General features: G+C 40.1%; 1 protein-coding gene across 1 annotated transcript in view; it reads right to left on the minus strand.

Annotated features, from left to right (window-relative positions):
- HACD2 (3-hydroxyacyl-CoA dehydratase 2) overlaps nucleotides 1–21,248 on the minus strand; it is a 104,705-nt gene that overhangs the window by 34,962 nt on the left and 48,495 nt on the right. The window contains exon 4 of the mRNA XM_030801790.1: nucleotides 3,145–3,233. Coding sequence (XP_030657650.1) covers nucleotides 3,145–3,233 — 89 coding nt within the window. The remainder of the gene's footprint in view (nucleotides 1–3,144; nucleotides 3,234–21,248) is intronic.

A 21,248-nucleotide genomic window follows, 5' to 3' on the forward strand; every position in this document is an offset into this window, starting at 1 on the left:
AGAATGATCATAACATACTTTAATAAAGCCCTCTGTAAACTATAACATATCAAACAAACACCAATGCTATTATAAAAAACTGGAGGTTACTTTCTTAAACACTAATTACAAGATTTTTGTAAGCATCCTGCTGAAAAGTTGGTGAGAATGGTAACTTAAGTGTCACAAAGCCCAGCAGCAAGCCAGAAGCGGGCGGCACACAGCTGACTTGTTATGCCAGGGCTTTTGTTTGTTTATTTATATGGTCTCTTGGAAAGGAAAAAGGTGGATGGGGTATTTGCTATGTTAGGTCAAGGAAAAGCATTTGAACATACGGATCACAATTCTTTTTTTCTTTTCTTGCCTCTGTGTATTGATTCAAATTTTTTCATTAATATCTTGCTGATCAAGGTGTCACACTAGCTCATGGGTAGATCCTTATCCATAAGAGAAAACCATCTGATCACTTTTTAGTTTCACAATGTATGTGATGACATTTATGTGACTAGCATTCCATGGGGTAGAGAATTAAAACGAGAAGCAATGATGCATGTCCCATAGGGCTTCTTAAAAGGAAATATACCTCATGTGAAAAAAGTAGAGTCTAGTTTGAAAAGGTTACATAAGCTACACCCTAACACATCATGTACAGGTACAGTAAAACAAGGGAGATGCACAAGGGAGATGCGCAAAGGAAATGCGCAAGGCAGAGGGGGTGGAGCAGGAGTCCAAATTCACATGTAATGTGATTAAAAGAAAGAATTCTTGTCCACTTTAGAGGGGAATATGATATAAAAAGAAACTGAGAAATGATAGTAGTGTGAAAAGAATTTGAACATTACTACAAGAAAGTGAGATATATGTGATTAAGCAGTTATTTCTAAGGTCAATTTCCTTATGCATTAATTATACAGTTCCCACCATTAAAGTAAGCAGAGTTGAATATTAAGGAAAATAAAGATATTTTTAAGATGCTTCCGGAAATCGAAGAACAGAAGTCATATGTGATGTTGTACAGAACAAATTGAATTACAGCTAATATGAAACTCCAAGGCAGGAAAAATAGCATTTGGCCAAGAGAAGGGTCCAGGGAACAGCTGACAGAGAGCAAGCACTGGCCTCTGAGGGGTCACAGCAACAGCCTTTTCAAGGTGACATATAGCAAGCACTGGCCTCTGAGGGGCCACAGCAACAGGCTTTTCAAGTTAGCTGTCGAAGACGTAGGGCAGGGATGGAGGGCACCTACTGCTCTAAACAAAACCATGAATGAGAATGTACTACATTCTTTAGAAAATGATATGCCTTTTCTTTTCCTTTTCCTTTTTTTTTTTTTTTTTTTTAGCAGGTAAAGAAAATGATATGTTAATGTTAGCAGAAATTGAGTCACTCTGGTTGTAGAGAAACAATTTTGAATATGGAAATGTAATGAGTATATAACAAATTACTGTAAAGCTCAAATGTGATAATGTATGTGAAAGTGTCTGTTACATGTTAACTCCTTTGCATCTGGCAGGCAGCATGGTTATGGAGGATGACACCAAGTCCATGTACCTATAGTCCACAGAGACATTTAATAGCTTTGCAAGCCAACCAGTTTCAATGATCTACCCAGGAAATCCTGGCAAATGTTGCTAACAGCAACTTGACTAATAGAATTGCTTGATTTGAGTTGTAAAGCATTTTTGACGTACCTGTCTACCTGCTTTGGCAGATGTGCTCATAAGCCGAGGAGTGGTCACTAAGTGGAAGGGAGGAAGCAGAGCCCATGAAGAATCTATCAACTGGTAGATTAGCACCTGGACAATTAATATTTGACTATATTGGCAAAGTGATTGGATATTTCATAGTGAACAATACTTTGACTTCATGTACCTAGCACTTAATTACTGAAAGTACATAATTATCTATTTAAGAATGTAAATGAGTTACTACTAGGAAGAAGTTTTAGGTCATTGGAGACTATTGGAAGATAAAATTATGAGTTGTTGGTTAAAATGAAAAGGAAATGGTATCTACACAAAAGTATGAGAGGAAGAAATATCACAGTCCTTGTTTATCTGGAGTTTCGCTTTCTGTAGTTTCTGTTACGCCTGGTCAACCACAGTCCAAAAATATTAAATGGAAAATTCCAGAAAGAAACAATTCCTAATTCTTAAGTTGTGCACTGTTCTCAGCAGCATGATGAAATCTCATGCTGTCCCACTCTATCCCACCTAGGACACAAATCTTCCCTTTGTCCAGTGTATCCACACTGTATATGCTACTGGCCCATTAATCACTTAGTAGCTAACTTGGTTATCAGTGCTTGTGTTCAAGTAACCCTTATTTTATTTAAAAACAGCCCCAAAATGCAAGAGTAGTGATGCTGGCAATTCAGATATGCCAAAGAGGAGCCATAAAGAACTTCCTTGAAGCAAGACAGTAAAAGTTCTCAGCTTAATAACGAAACAAAACAAACTGTATGCTAAAGTTGCTAAGACCTACAGTAGGAACAAATCTTCTATTTGTGAAATTGTGAAGAAGGAAAAAGAAATTTGTGCTAGTTTTGCTGGTGAACCTCAAACTGCAAAAGTTGCAGCCACAGGGCATGATAAATGCTTAGTAAATATGTAAAAGGCATTACATTTGCGGGTAGAAGACAGAAACGTGTTTCAGTCAGCAGCAATCGGGTTGTGTGCTATCCACGGTTTCTGGTATCCAGTGGGGGTTTTGGAATGTATTCCCCTAGGATAAGAGGGAACTACTGTATAGGTTTAAAATGATGACTTGGGCCAGGTGTGGTGGCTCATGCCTGAAATCCTAGAATTTTGGGAGACTGAGGCAGGCAGATCGCTTGAGCTCAGGAGTTCGAGAGCGGCCTGGGCAACATGATACGAACAAGGTATCAGAAAAATATAACTGAGTTGCAGACCACATCCACACCACCTGAACCTCCATGAGAACTCAGATTACAGGACTTTACCATTTAATCAGTCTTCTCTTTAACAACACTGCATATCTGGGATATGTTTCCCACTACTAACCCAGCTCCTACAGTGAATGTGAGCTTTATCTCAGCTATATTGACATGACCTGGAACTCTTTAGCCATAACAAACATGTGAATCAGAAAAGTTGACTAGTGTTTGTTAGTGTTGACATTATTTTAGTCCATATAAACACTTACCTCTTTGACGCTATGTGTTACTGCCCATATTAGAAAAACTCTTGACATCACCTGGAAAGAAGTCAGGACAACAGAAGATGGAACAATTCCTGAAAGAAATTTTAGGATGGATAAATAAATATACTGTACTGAATTTCAATATATAATATATTTTCTAAAACATTCCAACTGAAATGTTTAGAGCCAAAACGATCTTGAGCAACTGAAAGGTGTCTATATTGCTATACACACTAAGTTTTCAATGTAGTCCGCATTAAAACAAAGTTTTCTCCCTAAAAACAATAATATTTTTAATGGTATTACAAAACCATGGGATCCAGGTACCTTTCTTAAACCTCTCAAAACCACTGACCAAGTACAGTATTTTTTACACTTACTGTATAGATGGAGAAAGCAAAACCACTATCTAATCTTTAAAATAAGACTCATTTTACAATATGGGTTTCAAAACAAATAGGAAACAAAGGATGAGAAATCAATCCTATTCACGTCTAATGAGTGCTGGAAGCTCATGGACATCAGACTTGATACACTATCTAATGGTTAAGTTAGGTATCTTTTATTATCTACTTGAATATTTTGCCAACAAGCATAACATAAAAGACTGTCTTTAAAACCTTTTTTTTTTTAATCACCTTGTTCATTACAAGCCCTGGCACAATTATCCTCCCAATGTCCTCGAGTTGTAACACTGGAATCATCTTTGATTATTTTATTTATTTATTTTTTGAGACAGAGTCTCACTCTGTCACCCAGGCTAGAGTGCAGTGGTGCAATCTCAGCTCACTGCAACCTCCACCTCCCAGATTCAAGTGATTCTTGTGCCTCAGCCTCCCAAGTAGCTGGGACTACAGGCATGTGCGACCATCGCTGGCTAAGTTTTTGTATTTTTGGTAGAGACAGGGCTTCACCATATTGGCCGGGCTGGTCTTGAACTCCTGACCTCAGCTGATCAGCCTGTCTCGGATTCCCAAAGTGCTGGGATTACAGGCATGAGCCACCACACCTGGCAGTGAGTTATATCTTAACAAAGCTGTTACTAAAAAAATAAATGGCGAGGAGCAGTGGCTCACACCTGTAATCCCAACACTCTGGGAGGCTGAAGCAGGAGAACTGCTTGAGTCTAGGAGTTCTAGACCATCCTGCACAACATAGTGAGACCTTGTTTCTACTAAAAATAAAAAACATATTAGTTTGCCATGGTAGCGTACGCCTCTAGTCCCAGCTCTAGGGAGGCTGAGGCAAGAGGATTGCTTGAGTTTGGGAGGTTGAGGCTGCAGTGAGCTGTGATCATGCCACTGCACTCCAGCCTGGGTGACAGAGTGAGGCCCTGTCTCAGAATACATAAATGAGTAAAAGTAAATAAATACATAAATAAATGTATAAATGAATTACAAAACCTGGTTATATAATTGTGTAATACAGCTAACAAAGCTAATTAGTAAGTCAAACATTTAGTGAATATATTTAGCCAGATCACACTTAGATGGGACAATACGTAGTTGTGGATTTCCTCTAGAAACCAATTTAAAAAACAAACAAACAGGGGGTGGAGCCAAGATGGCCGAATAGGAACAGCTCCAGTCTACAGCTCCCAGCGTGAGCAGCACAGAAGACAGGTGATTTCTGCATTTCCGTTTGAGGTACCGCGTTCATCTCATTAGGGAGTGCCAAATAGTGGGTGCAGGACAGTTGGTGCAGCGCACTGTGTGCGAGCCGAAGCAGGGCGAGGCATTGCCTCACTCGGGAAGCACAAGGGGTCAGGGAATTCCCTTTCCTAGTCAAAGAAAGGGGTAACAGACGGCACCTGGAAAATCGGGTCAGTCCCACCCTAATACTGCGCTTTTCCAACGGGCCTGGAAAACGGCACACCAGGAGATTGTGTCCCGCACCTGGCTTGGAGGGTCCTATGCCCACGGAATCTTGCTGATTGCTAGCACAGCAGTCTGAGATCAAACTGCAAGGTGGCAGCGAGGCTGGGGGAGGGGCACCCGCCATTGCCCAGGCTTGCTTAGGTAAACAAAGCAGCCAGGAAGCTCGATTTGGGTGGAGCCCACCACAGCTCAAGGAGGCCTGCCTGCCTCTGTAGGCTCCACCTCTGGGGGCAGGGCCCAGACAAACAAAAATTCAGCAGGAACCTCTGCAGACTTAAATGTCCCTGTCTGACAGCTTTGAAGAGAGTAGTGGTTCTCCCAGCACGCAGCTGGAGATCTGAGAACGGACAGACTGCCTCCTAAAGTGGGTCCCTGACCCCTGAGCAGCCTAACTGGGAGGCACCCCCCAGTAGGGACAGATTGACACCTCACATGGCCAGGTACTCCTCTTGAGACAAAAATTCCAGAGGAACTATCAGACAGCTGAATTTGTGGTCTCACGAAAATCCACTGTTCTGCAGCCACTGTTGCTGACACCCAGCCAAACAGGGTCTGGAGTGGACCTCTAGCAAACTCCAACAGACCTGCAGCTGAGGGTCCTGTCTGGTAGAAGGAAAACTAACAAACAGAAAGGACCACCACACCAAAAACCCATCTGTACATCACCATCATCAAAGACCAAAAGTAGATAAAACCACAAAGATGGGGAAAAAAACAGAGCAGAAAAACTGGAAACTCTAAAAAGAAGAGCACCTCTCCTCCTCCAAAGGAATGCAGTTCCTCACCAGCAACGGAACAAAGCTGGACGGAGGATGACTTTGACGAGTTGAGAGAAGAAGGCTTCAGACGATCAAACTACTCTGAGCTACGGGAGGAAATTCAAAACAATAGCAAAGAAGTTAAAAACTTTGAAAAAAAATTAGACGAATGGATAACTAGAATACCCAATGGAGAGAAGGGCTTAAAGGAGCTGATGGAGCTGAAAGCCAAGTTTCGAGAACTACGCGAAGATTGCAGAAGCCTCGGGAGCCGATGCGATCAACTGGAAGAAAGGGTATCAGTGATGGAAGATGAAATGAATGAAATGAAGTGAGAAGGGAAGTTTAGAGAAAAAAGAATAAAAAGAAACGAACAAAGCCTCCAAGAAATTTGGGACTATGTGAAAAGACCAAATCTACGTCTGATTGGTGTACCTGAAAATGACGGGGAGAATGGAACCAAGTTGGAAAACACTCTGCAGAATATTATCCAGGAGAACTCCCCCAATCTAGCAAGGCAGGCCAACATTCAGATTCAGGAAATACACAGAACGCCACAAAGATACTCCTCGACAAGAGCAACTCCAAGACACATAATTGTCAGATTCACCAAAGTTGAAATGAAGGAAAAAATGTTAAGGGCAGCCAGAGAGAAGGATCAGGTTACCCACAAAGGGAAGCCCATCAGACTAACAGCTGATCTCTCGGCAGAAACTCTACAAGCCAGGAGAGAGTGGGGACTGATATTCAACATTCTTAAAGAAAAGAATTTTCAACCCAGAATTTCATATGCAGCCAAACTAAGCTTCTTAAGTGAAGGAGAAATAAAATACTCTACAGACAAGCAAATGCTGAGTGATTTTGTCACCAGCAGGCCTGCCCTAAAAGAGCTCCTGAAGGAAGCACTAAACATGGAAAGGAACAACCGGTACCAGCCACTGCAAAAACATGCCAAATTGTAAAGACCATCGAGGCTGGGAAGAAACTGCATCAACCAACGAGCAAAATAGCCAACTAACTTCATAATGACAGGATCAAATTCACACATAACAATATTAACTTTAAATGTAAATGGGCTAAAGGCTCCAATTAAAAGACATAGACTGGCAAACTGGATAAGGAGTCAAGACCCATCAGTGTGCTGTATTCAGGAAACCCATCTCACATGCAGAGACACACATAGACTCAAAATAAAGGGATGGAGGAAGATCTATCAGCAAATGGAAAACAAAAAAAGGCAGGGGTTGCAATCCTAGTCTCTGATAAAACAGACTTTAAACCAACAAAGATCAAAAGAGACAAAGAAGGCCATTACATAATGGTAAAGGGATCAATTCAACAAGAAGAGCTAACTATCCTAAATATATATGCACCCAACACAGGAGCACCAAGATTCATAAAGCAAGTCCTGAGTGACCTACAAAGGGACTTAAACTCCCACACAATAATAATGGGAGATTTTAACACCCCACTGTCAACATTAGTCAGATCAACGAGACAGAAAGTTAACAAGGATATCCAGGAATTGAACTCAGCTCTGCACAGAGTGGACCTAATAGACATCTACAGAACTCTCCACCCCAAATCAACAGAATATACATTTTTTTCAGCACCACACCACACCTATTCCAAAATTGACCACATAGTTGGAAGTAAAGCTCTCCTCAGCAAATGTAAAAGAACAGAAATTATAACAAACTGTCTCTCAGACCACAGCGCAATCCAACTAGAACTCAGGATTAAGAAACTCACTCAAAACCGCTCAACTACATGGAAACTGAACAACCTGCTCCTGAATGACTACTGGGTACATAATGAAATGAAGGCAGAAATAAAGATGTTCTTTGAAACCAACGAGAACAAAGACACAACATACCAGAATCTCTGGGACACATTCAAAGCAGTGTGTAGAGGGAAATTTATAGCACTAAATGCCCACAAGAGAAAGCAGGAAAGATCCAAAACTGACACCCTAACATCACAATTAAAAGAAATAGAAAAGTGGCCGGGCGCAGTGGCTCATGCTTGTAATCCCAGCACTTTGGGAGGCCGATGCGGGCGGATCACGAGGTCAGGAGATCGAGACCACGGTGAAACCCCGTCTCTACTAAAAATACAAAAAAAAATTAGCCGGGCGTGGTGGCGGGCGCCTGTAGTCCCAGCTACTCGGAGAGGCTGAGGCAGGAGAATGGCGTGAACCCAGGAGGTGGAGCTTGCAGTGAGCCGAGATCGCGCCACTGCACTCCAGCCTGGGCGACAGAGCGAGACTCCGTCTCAAAAAAAAAAAAAAAAAAGAAAGAAATAGAAAAGCAAGAGCAAACACATTCAAAAGCTAGCAGAAGGCTAGAAATAACTAAAATCAGAGCAGAACTGAAGGAAATAGAGACACAAAAAACCCTTCAAAAAATTAATGAGTCCAGGAGCTGGTTTTTTGAAAAGATCAACAAAATTGATAGACCGCTAGCAAGACTAATAAAGAAGAAAAAAGAGAAGAATCAAATAGATGCAATAAAAATTGAAAAAGGGGTTATCACCACCAATCCCACAGAAATACAATCTACCATCAGAGAATACTACAAATACCTCTACGCAAATAAACTAGAAAATCTAGAAGAAATGGATAAATTCCTCGACAAATACACCCTCCCAAGACTAAACCAGGAAGAAGTTGAATCTCTGAATAGACCAATAACAGGCTCTGAAATTGTGGCAATAATCAATAGCTTACCAACCCAAAAGAGTCCAGGACCTGATGGATTCACAGCCGAATTCTACCAGAGGTACAAGGAGGAACTGGTACCATTCCTTCTGAAACTATTCCAATCGATAGAAAAAGAGGGAATCCTCCCTAACACATTTTATGAGGTCAGCATCATCCTGATACCAAAGCCTGGCAGAGACATAACCAAAAAAGAGAATTTCAGACCAATATCCTTGATGAACATTGATGCAAAAATGCTCAATAAAATACTGGCAAACCGAATCCAGCAGCACATCAAAAAACTTATACACCATGATCAAGTGGGCTTCATCCCTGGGATGCAAGGCTGGTTCAACATATGCAAATCAATAAATGTAATCCAGCATATAAACAGAACCAAAGACAAAAACCACATGATTATCTCAATAGACGCAGAAAAGGCCTTTGACAAAATTCAACAACCCTTCATGCTAAAAACTCTTAATAAATTAGGTATTGATGGGACATATCTCAAAATAATAAGAGCTATCTATGACAAACCCACAGCCAATATCATACTGAATGGGCAAAAACTGGAAGCATTCCCTTTGAAAACTGGCACAAGACAGGGATGCCCTCTCTCACCGCTCCTATTCAACATAGTGCTGGAAGTTCTGGCCAGGGCAATCAGGCAGGAGAAGGAAATAAAGGGTATTCAATTAGGAAAAGAAGAAGTCAAATTGTTCCTGTTTGCAGATGACATGATTGTATATCTAGAAAACCCCATTGTCTCAGCCCAAAATCTCCTTAAGCTGATTAGCAACTTCAGCAAAGTCTCAGGATACAAAATCAATGTACAAAAATCACAAGCATTCTTGTACACCAATCACAGACAAACAGAGAGCCAAATCATGAGTGAACTCCCATTCACAATTGCTTCAAACAGAATAAAATACCTAGGAATCCAACTTACAAGGGATGTGAAGGACCTCTTCAAGGAGAACTACAAACCACTGCTCAATGAAATAAAAGAGGATACAAACAAATGGAAGAACATTCCATGCTCATGGGTTGGAAGAATCAATATCGTGAAAATGGCCATACTGCCCAAGGTAATTTATAGATTCAATGCCATCCCCATCAAGCTACCAATGACTTTCTTCACAGAATTGGAAAAAACTACTTTAAAGTTCATATGGAACCAAAAAAGAGCCCATATCGCCAAGTCAATCCTAAGCCAAAAGAACAAAGCTGGAGGCATCACGCTACCTGACTTCAAACTATACTACAAGGCTACAGTAACCAAAACAGCATGGTACTGGTACCACAACAGAGATATAGATCAATGGAACAGAACAGAGGCCTCAGAAATAATGCCGCATATCTACAACTATGTGATCTTTGACAAACCTGACAAAAACAAGCAATGGGGAAAGGATTCCCTATTTAATAAATGGTGCTGGGAAAACTGGCTAGCCATATGTAGAAAGCTGAAACTGGATCCCTTCCTTACACCTTATACAAAAATTAATTCAAGATGGATTAAAGACTTACATGTTAGACCTAAAATCATAAAAACCCTAGAAGAAAGCCTAGGCAATACCATTCAGGACATAGGTGTGGGCAAGGACTTCATGTCTAAAACACCAAAAGCAATGGCAACAAAAGCCAAAATTGACAAATGGGATCTAATCAAACTAAAGAGCTTCTGCACAGTAAAAGAAACTACCATCAGAGTGAACAGGCAACCTACAGAATGGGAGAAAATTTTTGCAACCTACTCATCTGAGAAAGGGCTAATATCCAGAATCTACAATGAACTCAAACAAATTTACAAGAAAAAAACAAACAACCCCATCAAAAAGTGGGCAAAGGACATGAACAGACACTTCTCAAAAGAAGACATTTATGCAGCCACAAAACACATGAAAAAATGCTCATCATCACTGGCCATCAGAGAAATGCAAATCAAAACCACAATGAGATACCATCTCACACCAGTTAGAATGGCCATCATTAAAAAGTCAGGATACAACAGGTGCTGGAGAGGATGTGGAGAAACAGGAACACTTTTACACTGTTGGTGGGACTGTAAACTAGTTCAACCATTGTGGAAGTCAGTGTGGCGATTCCTCAGGGATCTAGAACTAGAAATACCATTTGACCCAGCCATCCCATTACTGGGTATATACCCAAAGGACTATAAATCATGCTGCTATAAAGACACATGCACACGTATGTTTATTGCGGCACTATTCACAATAGCAAAGACTTGGAAACAACCCAAATGTCCAACAACGATAGACTAGATTAAGAAAATGTGGCACATATACACCATGGAATACTATGCAGCCATAAAAAATGATGAGTTCATGTCCTTTGTAGGGACATGGATGAAACTGGAAAACATCATTCTCAGTAAACTATCGCAAGGACAAAAAACCAAACACCGCATGTTCTCACTCATAGGTGGGAATTGAACAATGAGAACTCATGGACACAGGAAGGGGAACATCACACAGTGGGGACTGTTGTGGGTTGGGGGGAGGGGCGAGGGACAGCATTAGGAGATATACCTAATGCTAAATGACGACTTAATGGGTGCAGCAAACCAACACGGCACATGGATACATATGTAACAAACCTGCGCATTGTGCACATGTACCCTAAAACCTAAAGTATAATAATAAAAAAAAAGAAAAAAATATGAAATAATGGGAACCAGTATAATTTATAAAACTATCTAATTTTCTCAAAGAATTATGTATATAGGGACCTCATCTTTTAGAAGTACTGAACTTTAGAGATTTAATAAAACACATGGATAACTAAAAAAAAAACAAACATATATTGAAGATGTCTCTCTCTGTCGCCAGGCTAGAGTGCTGTGGGGCAATCTCAGCTCACTGCAACCTCCAACTCCATGGTTGAAGGAGTTCTCCTGCCTCTGCCTCCCGAGTAGCTGGGATTACAGGCATGCGCCACCATGCCCGGCTAATTTTTATATTTTTAGTAGAGATGGGCTTTCACTATGTTGGCCAGGATGGTCTCGATCTCCTGACCTCGTGATCCGCCCGCCTCGGCCTCCCAAAGTGCTGAGATTACAGGCGTGAGCCACCGCGCCTGGCCTGCCCAGGTAATTTTTTAAAGTTTTTATAGAGACAAGGTCTTGCTATGTTGCCCAGGCTGGTTTCAAACTCCTAGGCTCACACAATTCTCCTGCCTTGGCCTCCCAAAGTGCTGAGATTACAGGCGTGAGCCCCCATGCCCAGCTAAAGTAACTTTTTTTGTTGTTTTTTTTCTCAGATAGAGTTTCGCTCTTGTCGCCCAGGCTGGAGTGCAATGGCGTGATTTCGGCTCACTGCAATCCCTGCCTCCTGGGTTCAAGTGATTCTCCTACCTCAGTCTCCCGAGTAGCTGGGATTATAGGCATGCGCTACCATGCCCAGCTCATTTTTGTGTTTTTAGTAGAGACAGGGTTTCACCATGTTGGTCAGGATGGTCTCGATCTCTCAACCTCGTGATCTGCCCGCCTCAGCCTCCCAAAGTGCTGGGATTACAGGTGCTAAGAGTAACTTTAAACAAATGGAACTAGAAGGTCTAGGGGCAAAAACTGCAATTCAGCTGAACACAGGTTTATTAATTATTCCCTCTCCACTATAAATCACCCTTCTCTAGGGAATATAAATTTGTATTTGTCTCCCTTTCAAAAATGCCGTACATAAATTAACAGTGTTTTTCTTTTCTTTTCTTTTTTTGAGACAGTCTTGTTCTATCGCCCAGGCTGGAGGAGTGCAGTGGCGATAGAACAAGACAATCTTGGCTCACTGCAACCTCCGCCTCCCAGGTTCAAGTGATTCTTGTGCCTCAGCCTCCTGAGTAGCTGGGATTATAGGCATGCACCACCATGCCTGGCTAATTTTTGTATTTTTGTTAGAGGCGGAGTTTCAGGTCATCTGAAATTGACCTCAGGTCATCCACCCGCTGCCTCGGCCTCCCAAAGTGCTGAGATTACAGGTGTGAGTGAGCCACCAAACCTGGTCAACAGTGTTTTTCTTAAAAATGCTTTAGTATCCACACACACACAAAATGATTTATTTAGTGTATTTCTCACCAGTCTTTTCCTCTAAGCATATTTTAAACCAGTTTAACTTCTACTGTTTATATTGTCTTTTGCTTTTCTCATTTAACATTTTAAGAATTTTCCTTCTCTTCTTCAAAAGATTTTAGCTTAAATCATGATATTCCTTTGAGTGAATATGTTTGTTTATTCTCCTTCTATTGGACATTTAAATTGCCTTGAATTTCTTGATACTATAAATGAAGTAATGAAGCATTACAAATAACACTCAAAATTTGAGGCTTAGACCTTTTTTTAAAAAAAGGATTATTTCCTTGGGACATTTTCCCAGAAGTACTAGGTCAAATGGCATGAATGTTTTTAAGGCTGTTGAAATGTATTGCCAAATTGCTTTCCAAGAAGTTTATTATCAATTTATACTCCCACCAGCAATATACAAAAGTGCCTGTCTTAGCATACCCTTGGCAGTAAATTTAAATCTTAATAACTGGTGAACAAAAAGCTGATCAATACTTTCTAATTGATGTAGCTGTCAAGATGTTTCTAGCCTTGCCTGCAGGTGCTCCTACCGTCTCTATCCAGTGAACTCGCCTACTTAGACACCTTAATTTTCCCCAAATCATGTCATTCAGACCAACTGTCACTTAGTTTCTCTGTAGCATAGACAACTACTTCAACCAGTCACCCAGCAAACAGCAGTTCAGGCCCTCACCTGACAGCACAATCTCAAAATGCCTGCTCTGCTGGACCAGTCAAAAGGCCAAGAGCTCTATCCCTGAATTTAAGCTAAAGAACAGAAGGCCACATAGATGGGCATTATCTTAGCTCTGAACAGAACTGGCATCACCAAGTTGGGCTTATCATTATTATCAGGTGAATTTCATAAGAAACTGTCAAAAAAGGCTAGGCGCAGTGGCTCATGCCTGTAATCCCAGCACTTTGGGAGGCTGAGGTGGGCAGATCACCTGAGGTCCGCAGTTCGAGACCAACCTGGCCAACGTGGTGAAACCCCGTCTCTACTAAAAATACAAAAATCAGCCAGACGTGGTGGCAGGCGCCTGTAATCCCAGCTACTCGGGAGGCTGAGGCAGGAGATCTCTCAAACCCAGGAGGTGGAGTTTGCAGTGAGCTGAAAACGCGCCACTGCACTCCAGCCAGGGTGATAGAGTGAGACTCTATCTCAAAAAAAAAAAAAAAAAAAAACCTGTCAAAAAGTATTAATATTACCTTATTTGGCATAGGAATAGTATACAGTATAATGTCCATCCTATCACTCAAACCCTCTCATGGAGGTAGGAAATTTGTTTTAGAGCTCAATGTTAAGAAATGTTTGCTCCTTTCCAATAATAAGAATTATATAACTCAGTCACCCTCTTTAACTTGGTAGCCAGAAACCTTCACGCCAGATCTGAAGCATACTATAGTGTGATATTTTGTGTATGAGCTACCACAAATCCTTGTAGAATGTGGAATATAGATAGACAAGACAGACTAGATTCTCTCTTTGATTAGACATGGTCTTACTCTGTTGCCCAGACTAGAGTACAGTGGCACAATCATGGCTCACTGCAGCCTCGACCTCCTGGGTTCAAGCCATTCTTCTGCCTCAGACTCCCAAGTAGCTGGGACTACAGGCATGTGCCACCACGCCCAGCTAATTTTTGTATTTTTAGCAGAGACAGGGTTTCGCCATGATGCCCAGGCTGATCTCAAACTCCTAAGCTCAAGTGATCTGTCCGCCTCAGCATCCCAAAGTGCTGGAATTACAGGCATGTGCCTGGCAGATAGATCCTCTTTCTTTTTGGCACTTCTTGCAGTCAATCCCACTGTTTTTGCATTTATATGCCATTACTTCTTATTTGAACACAATGGCATAGCATGTTAAAACCCAAACTACAGATATTTTTGTTGTTGGCTACTTAAATTGGTTGTTTACAGATGATAGAGAGATTCTGGAATCTTACTAGTAAACTCTCACTAGCCTAAAATTCATTCAAAAAAAGATGTACCAGACATCTACTATTTGTTAATATTTGTAGAGCACCTACTCTGTGCCAGATACCACTCTCCACACTGGGGATGCAAAAGGAAGACAGTGTCCCTGGTGAGCTCACACTCCCAGGCTATGACTGATATGTTTTAGCGTAGTTCTCAAAAATAAGACTTTTTCCTGAAGGTGATGAGGGGTGACCAAACATTTGTAAACAGAAGGACGGCATGATTACGTCTTGGTTTCAGAAAGATATCTCTGTCAGCAGTGCAAATCTTTGGCAAGGCAAGATTATAACTTGAGAAATAGTTATGGGAATTTATGTTGAAAGGGCAATGAACTTTTGAAGCAAAAACACTGGCAGATAAAAGAAACATAGCGGGGTGTGTGTGTGTGTGTGTGTGTGTGTGTGTGTTAAGCAAAAGCTGTATAAAGGGGATCTGGCAATTGGTTGCTTGCTTCCCCAGAATGAGGGTGCTCTGAGGACTCCCCAAACCACTGAGCCCTGCAAAGCTGAGCAGCACTAGAAATCCTCCCCGCCTGGTGCAACCTTCAGATGGGGCAGGTTAGTGAAGTTGGGAGACTGGCTATACCTGACAAAGACCAGGTTGACAGTTGAGTACCGTCAAGCACCACACAATGGCATTTCGGATAACGATGTACTGCATATATGATGATGGTCCCGTAAGACTATAATGGAGCTGAAAAATTCCCGTTACCTAGTAATGTCCATTGTTAACATTATAATGCAACTCATTACTCATATGTTTCTGATGGTGCTGGTATAAACAAATCTAGTATGCTGCTGGTCATATAAAAATAGTCATATAAAAATATAGCATGTCATATAAAAGTCATATAAAATATAGCACAGTACATTATATACAGTACATAATACTTGATAATGATAATAAATGACTATGTAACTGGTTTATGTATTTACTATACTATAATTTTTATTGTTACTTTAGAGTATAATCCTACTTACTTAAAAAAAAGTTAAGTGTAAAACAGATTTAGGCAGGTCCTTCAGGAGGTATTCCAGGAGAAGGGCATTGTTATAGGAGATGGCAGCTCCATGTGTGTTACTGCCCCTGAAGACCTTCCAGTGGGACACGATGTAGAGGAGGAAGACAGTGATAGTGATGATCCTGTCCCTATGTAGACGTAGGCTTGTGTGTGTGTGTGAGTGTTAGTTTTTAACAAAAAAGTTTTAAAGAGTAAAAAAAGAAATTAAAAATAGGAGAAAGCTTATAGAATAAGGACGTAAAGTATTTCTGTACAGCTATACAATGTGTTTGTGTTTTAAGCTAAGAGCTTTACAAAAAGCAAAAATGTTAAAGAAAATTAAGCTTATAAAGTAAGAAGGTTACAATAAGCTCAGGTTAATTTATTATTGCAGAAAGAAAAATATATTTTATAAATTTAGTAGCCTAAGTGTACAGGGTTCATAAAGTCTACAGTAGTGCACAGCAATGTCCTAGGCCTTCACATTCCCTCACCACTCAATGATTCATCCAGAGCAACTTCCAGTCCTGCAAGCTCCATTCATGGTAACTGCCATTTTAAATCTTGTATACCATAATTTTACTGTGCCTTTTCTATGTGTAGATACACAAATACCACTGTGCTATACCTGCCGTACAGTCCAGTTACCTGCTGTAGAGGCTTATAGCCTAGAAGCAACAAGCTAGACCATATGGCCTAGGTGTGCAGCAGGCTAACATGGTAACAAGATAAATCAGATCACACAATCTCCCTAACCAAATACAAAATATACTGAATCAAAAGTAGTAACATTAAATCACAACAACAGCAACAACTACAAAAATTACCAGCAGCAACCAAAAAGGAATAGGTACAACTTAATGTCATGTATTTTAAAACATGCTAGTCAGGACAAGAAAGAGATTATGGCACAGTCTCTTCCCCCAAAAGTAATATTGGTGAATCAACAAAATCCTGAATGTTCATTAATGAGCCAGATTTGGAGAGAAATACAAATTTCTGGCTAGTGTGTGACAGAACTGGAGGCTGAACAGCAATGGTGAAGTGGGGGAAGTGACTAACTAGGAGCCACCTCATCCATGCTGAGCCTTCCAGGCCCCACACTGAGTCGGAGACTGATACAGAATTCTCTGTGGGAACCAGGGACATTTCCTTCAGGGTTGAGGAATCCTACAACAGGGCAATTAAATCTCAGAACAGAAAGCAGTGCCCACATATTTAATACATAGTTCATTCATGTTGCTTAAGATTCAAGAAGTGGCCGGGCGCGGTGGCTCACGCCTGTAATCCCAGCACTTTGGGAGGCCGAGGCTGGTGGATCACAAGGTCAGGAGACCGAGACCACGGTGAAACCCCGTCTCTACTAAAAAAAATACAAAAAATTAGCCGGGCGTGGTGGCGGGCGCCTGTAGTCCCAGCTACTCTGGAGGCTGAGGCAGGAGAATGGCATGAACCTGGGAGGCGGAGCTTACAGTGAGCCAAGATTGCGCCACTGCACTCCCGCCTGAGCGACAGAGCGAGACTCCGTCTCAAAAAAAAAAAAAAAAAAAAGATTCAAGAAGTACAAAAAGATACACAGAGAAAATTTTCCCTCCCAATCCCATCACTACCCAGGTCCCTTTTCCACAGGTAACTAATTATTAATTCCTTGTCTAGCATTCAGAGATAAAGTATATAAAGCAAATATGCAGGTGAATGTATAAAGACATATTTATATACATTCTTTTTTCAATTTTTTATATAAAGGAAGCATTTTATACACATTCTTCTATACCTTGCTTTTCTTCCCTTAAAATTTATCCTGAAGATCTTCCTATATCAATATGTAAATTTTAATGACTGAGGCTTTATAATGTTTTCATAACCATACACTCTCCTAACCTGTACCCCCATGTCCTCAGGGTGTAGAAAAATGTGTAAAACAGAAAAACTCAAATCCTTAAATTGTAGCTCAGAGGGGAAAACAACTGAATCTTCAATACTGTGGAAATGCAGGCAGGGAGAATTTGGTAATACCTCTATCAGAGCAAATAAAATTGCTGGACAGAACTGCTAACACTTCAACAAGATGAAGAGACATGGCAACAACACAAACAGAATACAAGAAAGCAAGGAAACAAAAGGAAACCACCCATTGCATCCAGCGGGAAAGTCAAAGATTAAGGCAACTGGAAGATACTATGGAAAACAAAGACAACCCAACATAAGGATAACTGTTATGTCCAATGTCGGGGACACAACATGGAACAGAAACCTGAAATGAAAAAACTAAATCTGCACTGAAAGAATACACTGTGCAAAATTAATTAAAAAAAAAGAAAAAGAAAAGTAAAGATCTTATTTGTATTTAAACATGAGCTATCTTTGACTATATATGTGTGTGTGTGTATATGTATATAAATTTAGCATATACTGTAGTTGCAACAATGATTTAATTTTTTGAGTAAACAAAACAACAAAAAAAAGAAAGAATACACTGTGTTCCACATAACAACTGATAGTGAATGACTAAAACTGAGAAATTTCTTGGTTACAAAAATAATACTTCAGAGATCCAGACCAAAAAAATTATCTACAAAGTAGTAAAAACTCAGCCTGAGTTTAGACTTCTCCACAGCAATATCCAAAGTAAGAAGGCAATGAAGCAATACTATAAAGGTCTGAGGCAAAGAGAGTATGTTCGAGGATATCATACCCACCCAAGAGGTCATTTCAATACTACAATAAGGCAAAAGGTAGACATCACCAAATGTGAAAGAACTTCATGTATAATGCTTATGTGACCTTGAGAAACACAAGCTGTCAGAAACTCAGCCAAATGAAATACATCAAAATAAAGAACTCAGGAATGGAGAAGTCATAATAAAAATGCCCATGGTGGGCACTAAATCCATTAAAATATAATATTAAGACTAAACAATTATGGTAATTATGGTCATAGACTATATTATAGATGCTATGAACAATAATAAATTAATAACAATTTAAAAATAGGAGTGAGGGAAGAGATACTAATTTCCTTAATAGAATTAAGAGTATTGTCTAAATGTCCTTAATAGAGTTAAGAGATGTTATGTAAAATGAAAATATAGGTAAACATAATTTGAATCTAGAATTTTCATAACTTTTTTCTTAGATCTTTTAGTAAATAGTGTTACCAGGCATGGCAATCCTGGCACTTTGGGAAGCCAAGGTGAGACAATCACTTGAGTCCAGGTGTTTGAGACCAGCCTGGATAACACAGTGAGACTCCACATCTACAAAAAATTTTTTTAAAAAATAGCCGGGCATAGTAGCGTGTGTCTGTAATCCCAGCTACTCAGGTTGAGGTGGGAGGAACACTTGAACCCAGGAGTTTGAGGCTGCATTGAGCTATGATGGCACTAATTGCACTCCAGCCTAGAATGACAGAGCGAGACCCTATCTCAAAACAACAACAAATACACAGACACACACGAACGCACACACACACACACGGTAAAAAAAAGTTTTATAATTTTATGAACAATGTTTTTAATGAAAAATGTCTTTTTCATGATAGTATAAGCTATGTCTGTCTGCCTACTTTTTCTTTCTCATATTAATATATATGTGAAGAGAATGCTCTCTGGAATGACATTTAACTAATACTATTGAAGATTAGCTCTATTGATAGAATTTAGAATAATTTTAAACTCTCCTCTTTGTACTTTTCCACATTGCCTACTTTTAAAGAACACAAATTAAATTTTCAAAATTAAAAAAAATCATTATTCTTAACAATAAATTAAGCTTTTGGCACTAGCAAAAAGATAATTCTAAAAGTGAACCACTTCTAATCTTAAACAGGAATTTTCTTTCTTTCTGTTAGAGTACAAGCTAATCTCAGGGTAACAGAAAATATTTCTGACCAAAATGGAGAAGGATGGGATATAAAACAGGAGCCGGAGCAGATTCAAACACCATGGGACTCAGGGAAGAGGATGGCTGGTGTTTTCAGAGGACTGACAGAGGGCAATTCTCTTTTCTTTTTTCCCAGAACATAGAAAACTGGCCATGTCTCTTGGGGTTGCAGCTCCCGAGCACCCCCAGAAAGCAATATTCAATACATTTCACATAATCACACTTAGGTTATTGGGTTCTGACAAAAGAAATTTGTCTTAGACTGAAATCAATAGCAAAACTATGGTATTTATAAGTTCTGTGGATTTACCTGAAGTTGGCATTTCTGAAAATATGTACTAAACTTTAAAAGGGCATTATATTTTCTTTGTGCTAAAATGATAGTGTTACTACATATATTCATGCTTAATTGTAATGAAACAGAAATGAATATTAAAGGAGAAACATAAGAAATCAAGTATATTGATACTTCATGTGTCATCACTGGTAAGAAGTGTGGGGCTAGATTGAAATCTTTTCCATTTAAGTGACAAAACTAAGTACAGAGGTGCTTTTCAAACTAGGGCATGCATACCCAAAAGATGTAACAGTGGTGTCCAGTCCAGTGACATCTTACTAGTGGTCGACTTACTCAAACTCAGCTATATGAACTCAACCAAAACAAAATGAACAGGAAAATAATTTAGTGTGAGCAACTGCACCCAGCATTTTACGATGTGAATATATGCACCAGAATGAATGGTGGTCTTAGGGTCCCCTGGCCTCTCAGCATGATGACTGTGATGTTACTGTTCTTTATACTATCTTTGGATAATGTAATTTTAATATAACATAGTTCCTAAATGAGAGCCAATTATATCATATGGCATTCAAATGAAGGAAGAGCGAACACTTTCAACTGGAGAATAAAGCGGCTGTGCTAGACTTACTAGGAGCCGATACTAAGTTGCACTGTGATGTATGAGTAATTTAAATTTAAGGTATTTTTCATAGGAATTTTACCCCTACATAAGCAATCCTACTTCAGAAGATATAGCCACTGGATATATACAGTATATCTTCATGGAATATTGATTTTCCCTGAAAACTTTGGGGGAAATCCATTTTTACATTAAATAGATAAAAGGGGACCCAAAGGTGTTTCATTTAAGGCAGGCTACCTTGCCTTTACTCTCAAAACCTTCTGAGGCGAAACTATATTCCCCATTGGTGTTTAGAAAACTTGGGAAGAAAAGCTGAAAGAGCACTATAATACATAATAAAAAACACATATGGGGCCGGGCTCGGTGATTCACGCCTGTAATCCCAGCACTTTGGGAGGCTGAGGTGGGCAGATCACTTGAGGTCAGGAGTTTGAGACCAGCCTGGCCAACATGGTGAAACCCCGTTTCTACTAAAAATACAAAAATTAGCTGGGCATGGTGGTGTGTGCCTATAGTCCCAGCTACTTGAGAGGCTGAGGCACAAGAATCACTTGAACCCAGGAGGGCAAGGCTGCAGCGAGCCGAGATCTCGCCACTACACTCCAGCCTGGGTAACAGAGTGAGACTCGGTCTCAAAGAAAAACAAAATTAAAAAAAAACGTATGGTAGAAGTTAGGCTCAGGGAAAATAAGGGTAGAAACAATAACTTAAAATCATGAGAGAAATTAATACCTAAACAAATGCAGAGAGGGCCTGTGCACTTGTTCAAGGTGGACCACAAACTTGGCTCTGAGCTCCTTTACAACCAATGCAATGAAAGAAAATAATCCAGTTGTACAATTCATAGTGTCCATGAAAGAAATAAAACCTGGGCTGGGCGCGGTGGCTCATGCCTGTAATCCCAACAC

The sequence above is a fragment of the Nomascus leucogenys genome, chromosome 21 (genome assembly GCF_006542625.1).
Source record: "Nomascus leucogenys isolate Asia chromosome 21, Asia_NLE_v1, whole genome shotgun sequence".
Lineage (NCBI taxonomy): Eukaryota > Metazoa > Chordata > Mammalia > Primates > Hylobatidae > Nomascus > Nomascus leucogenys.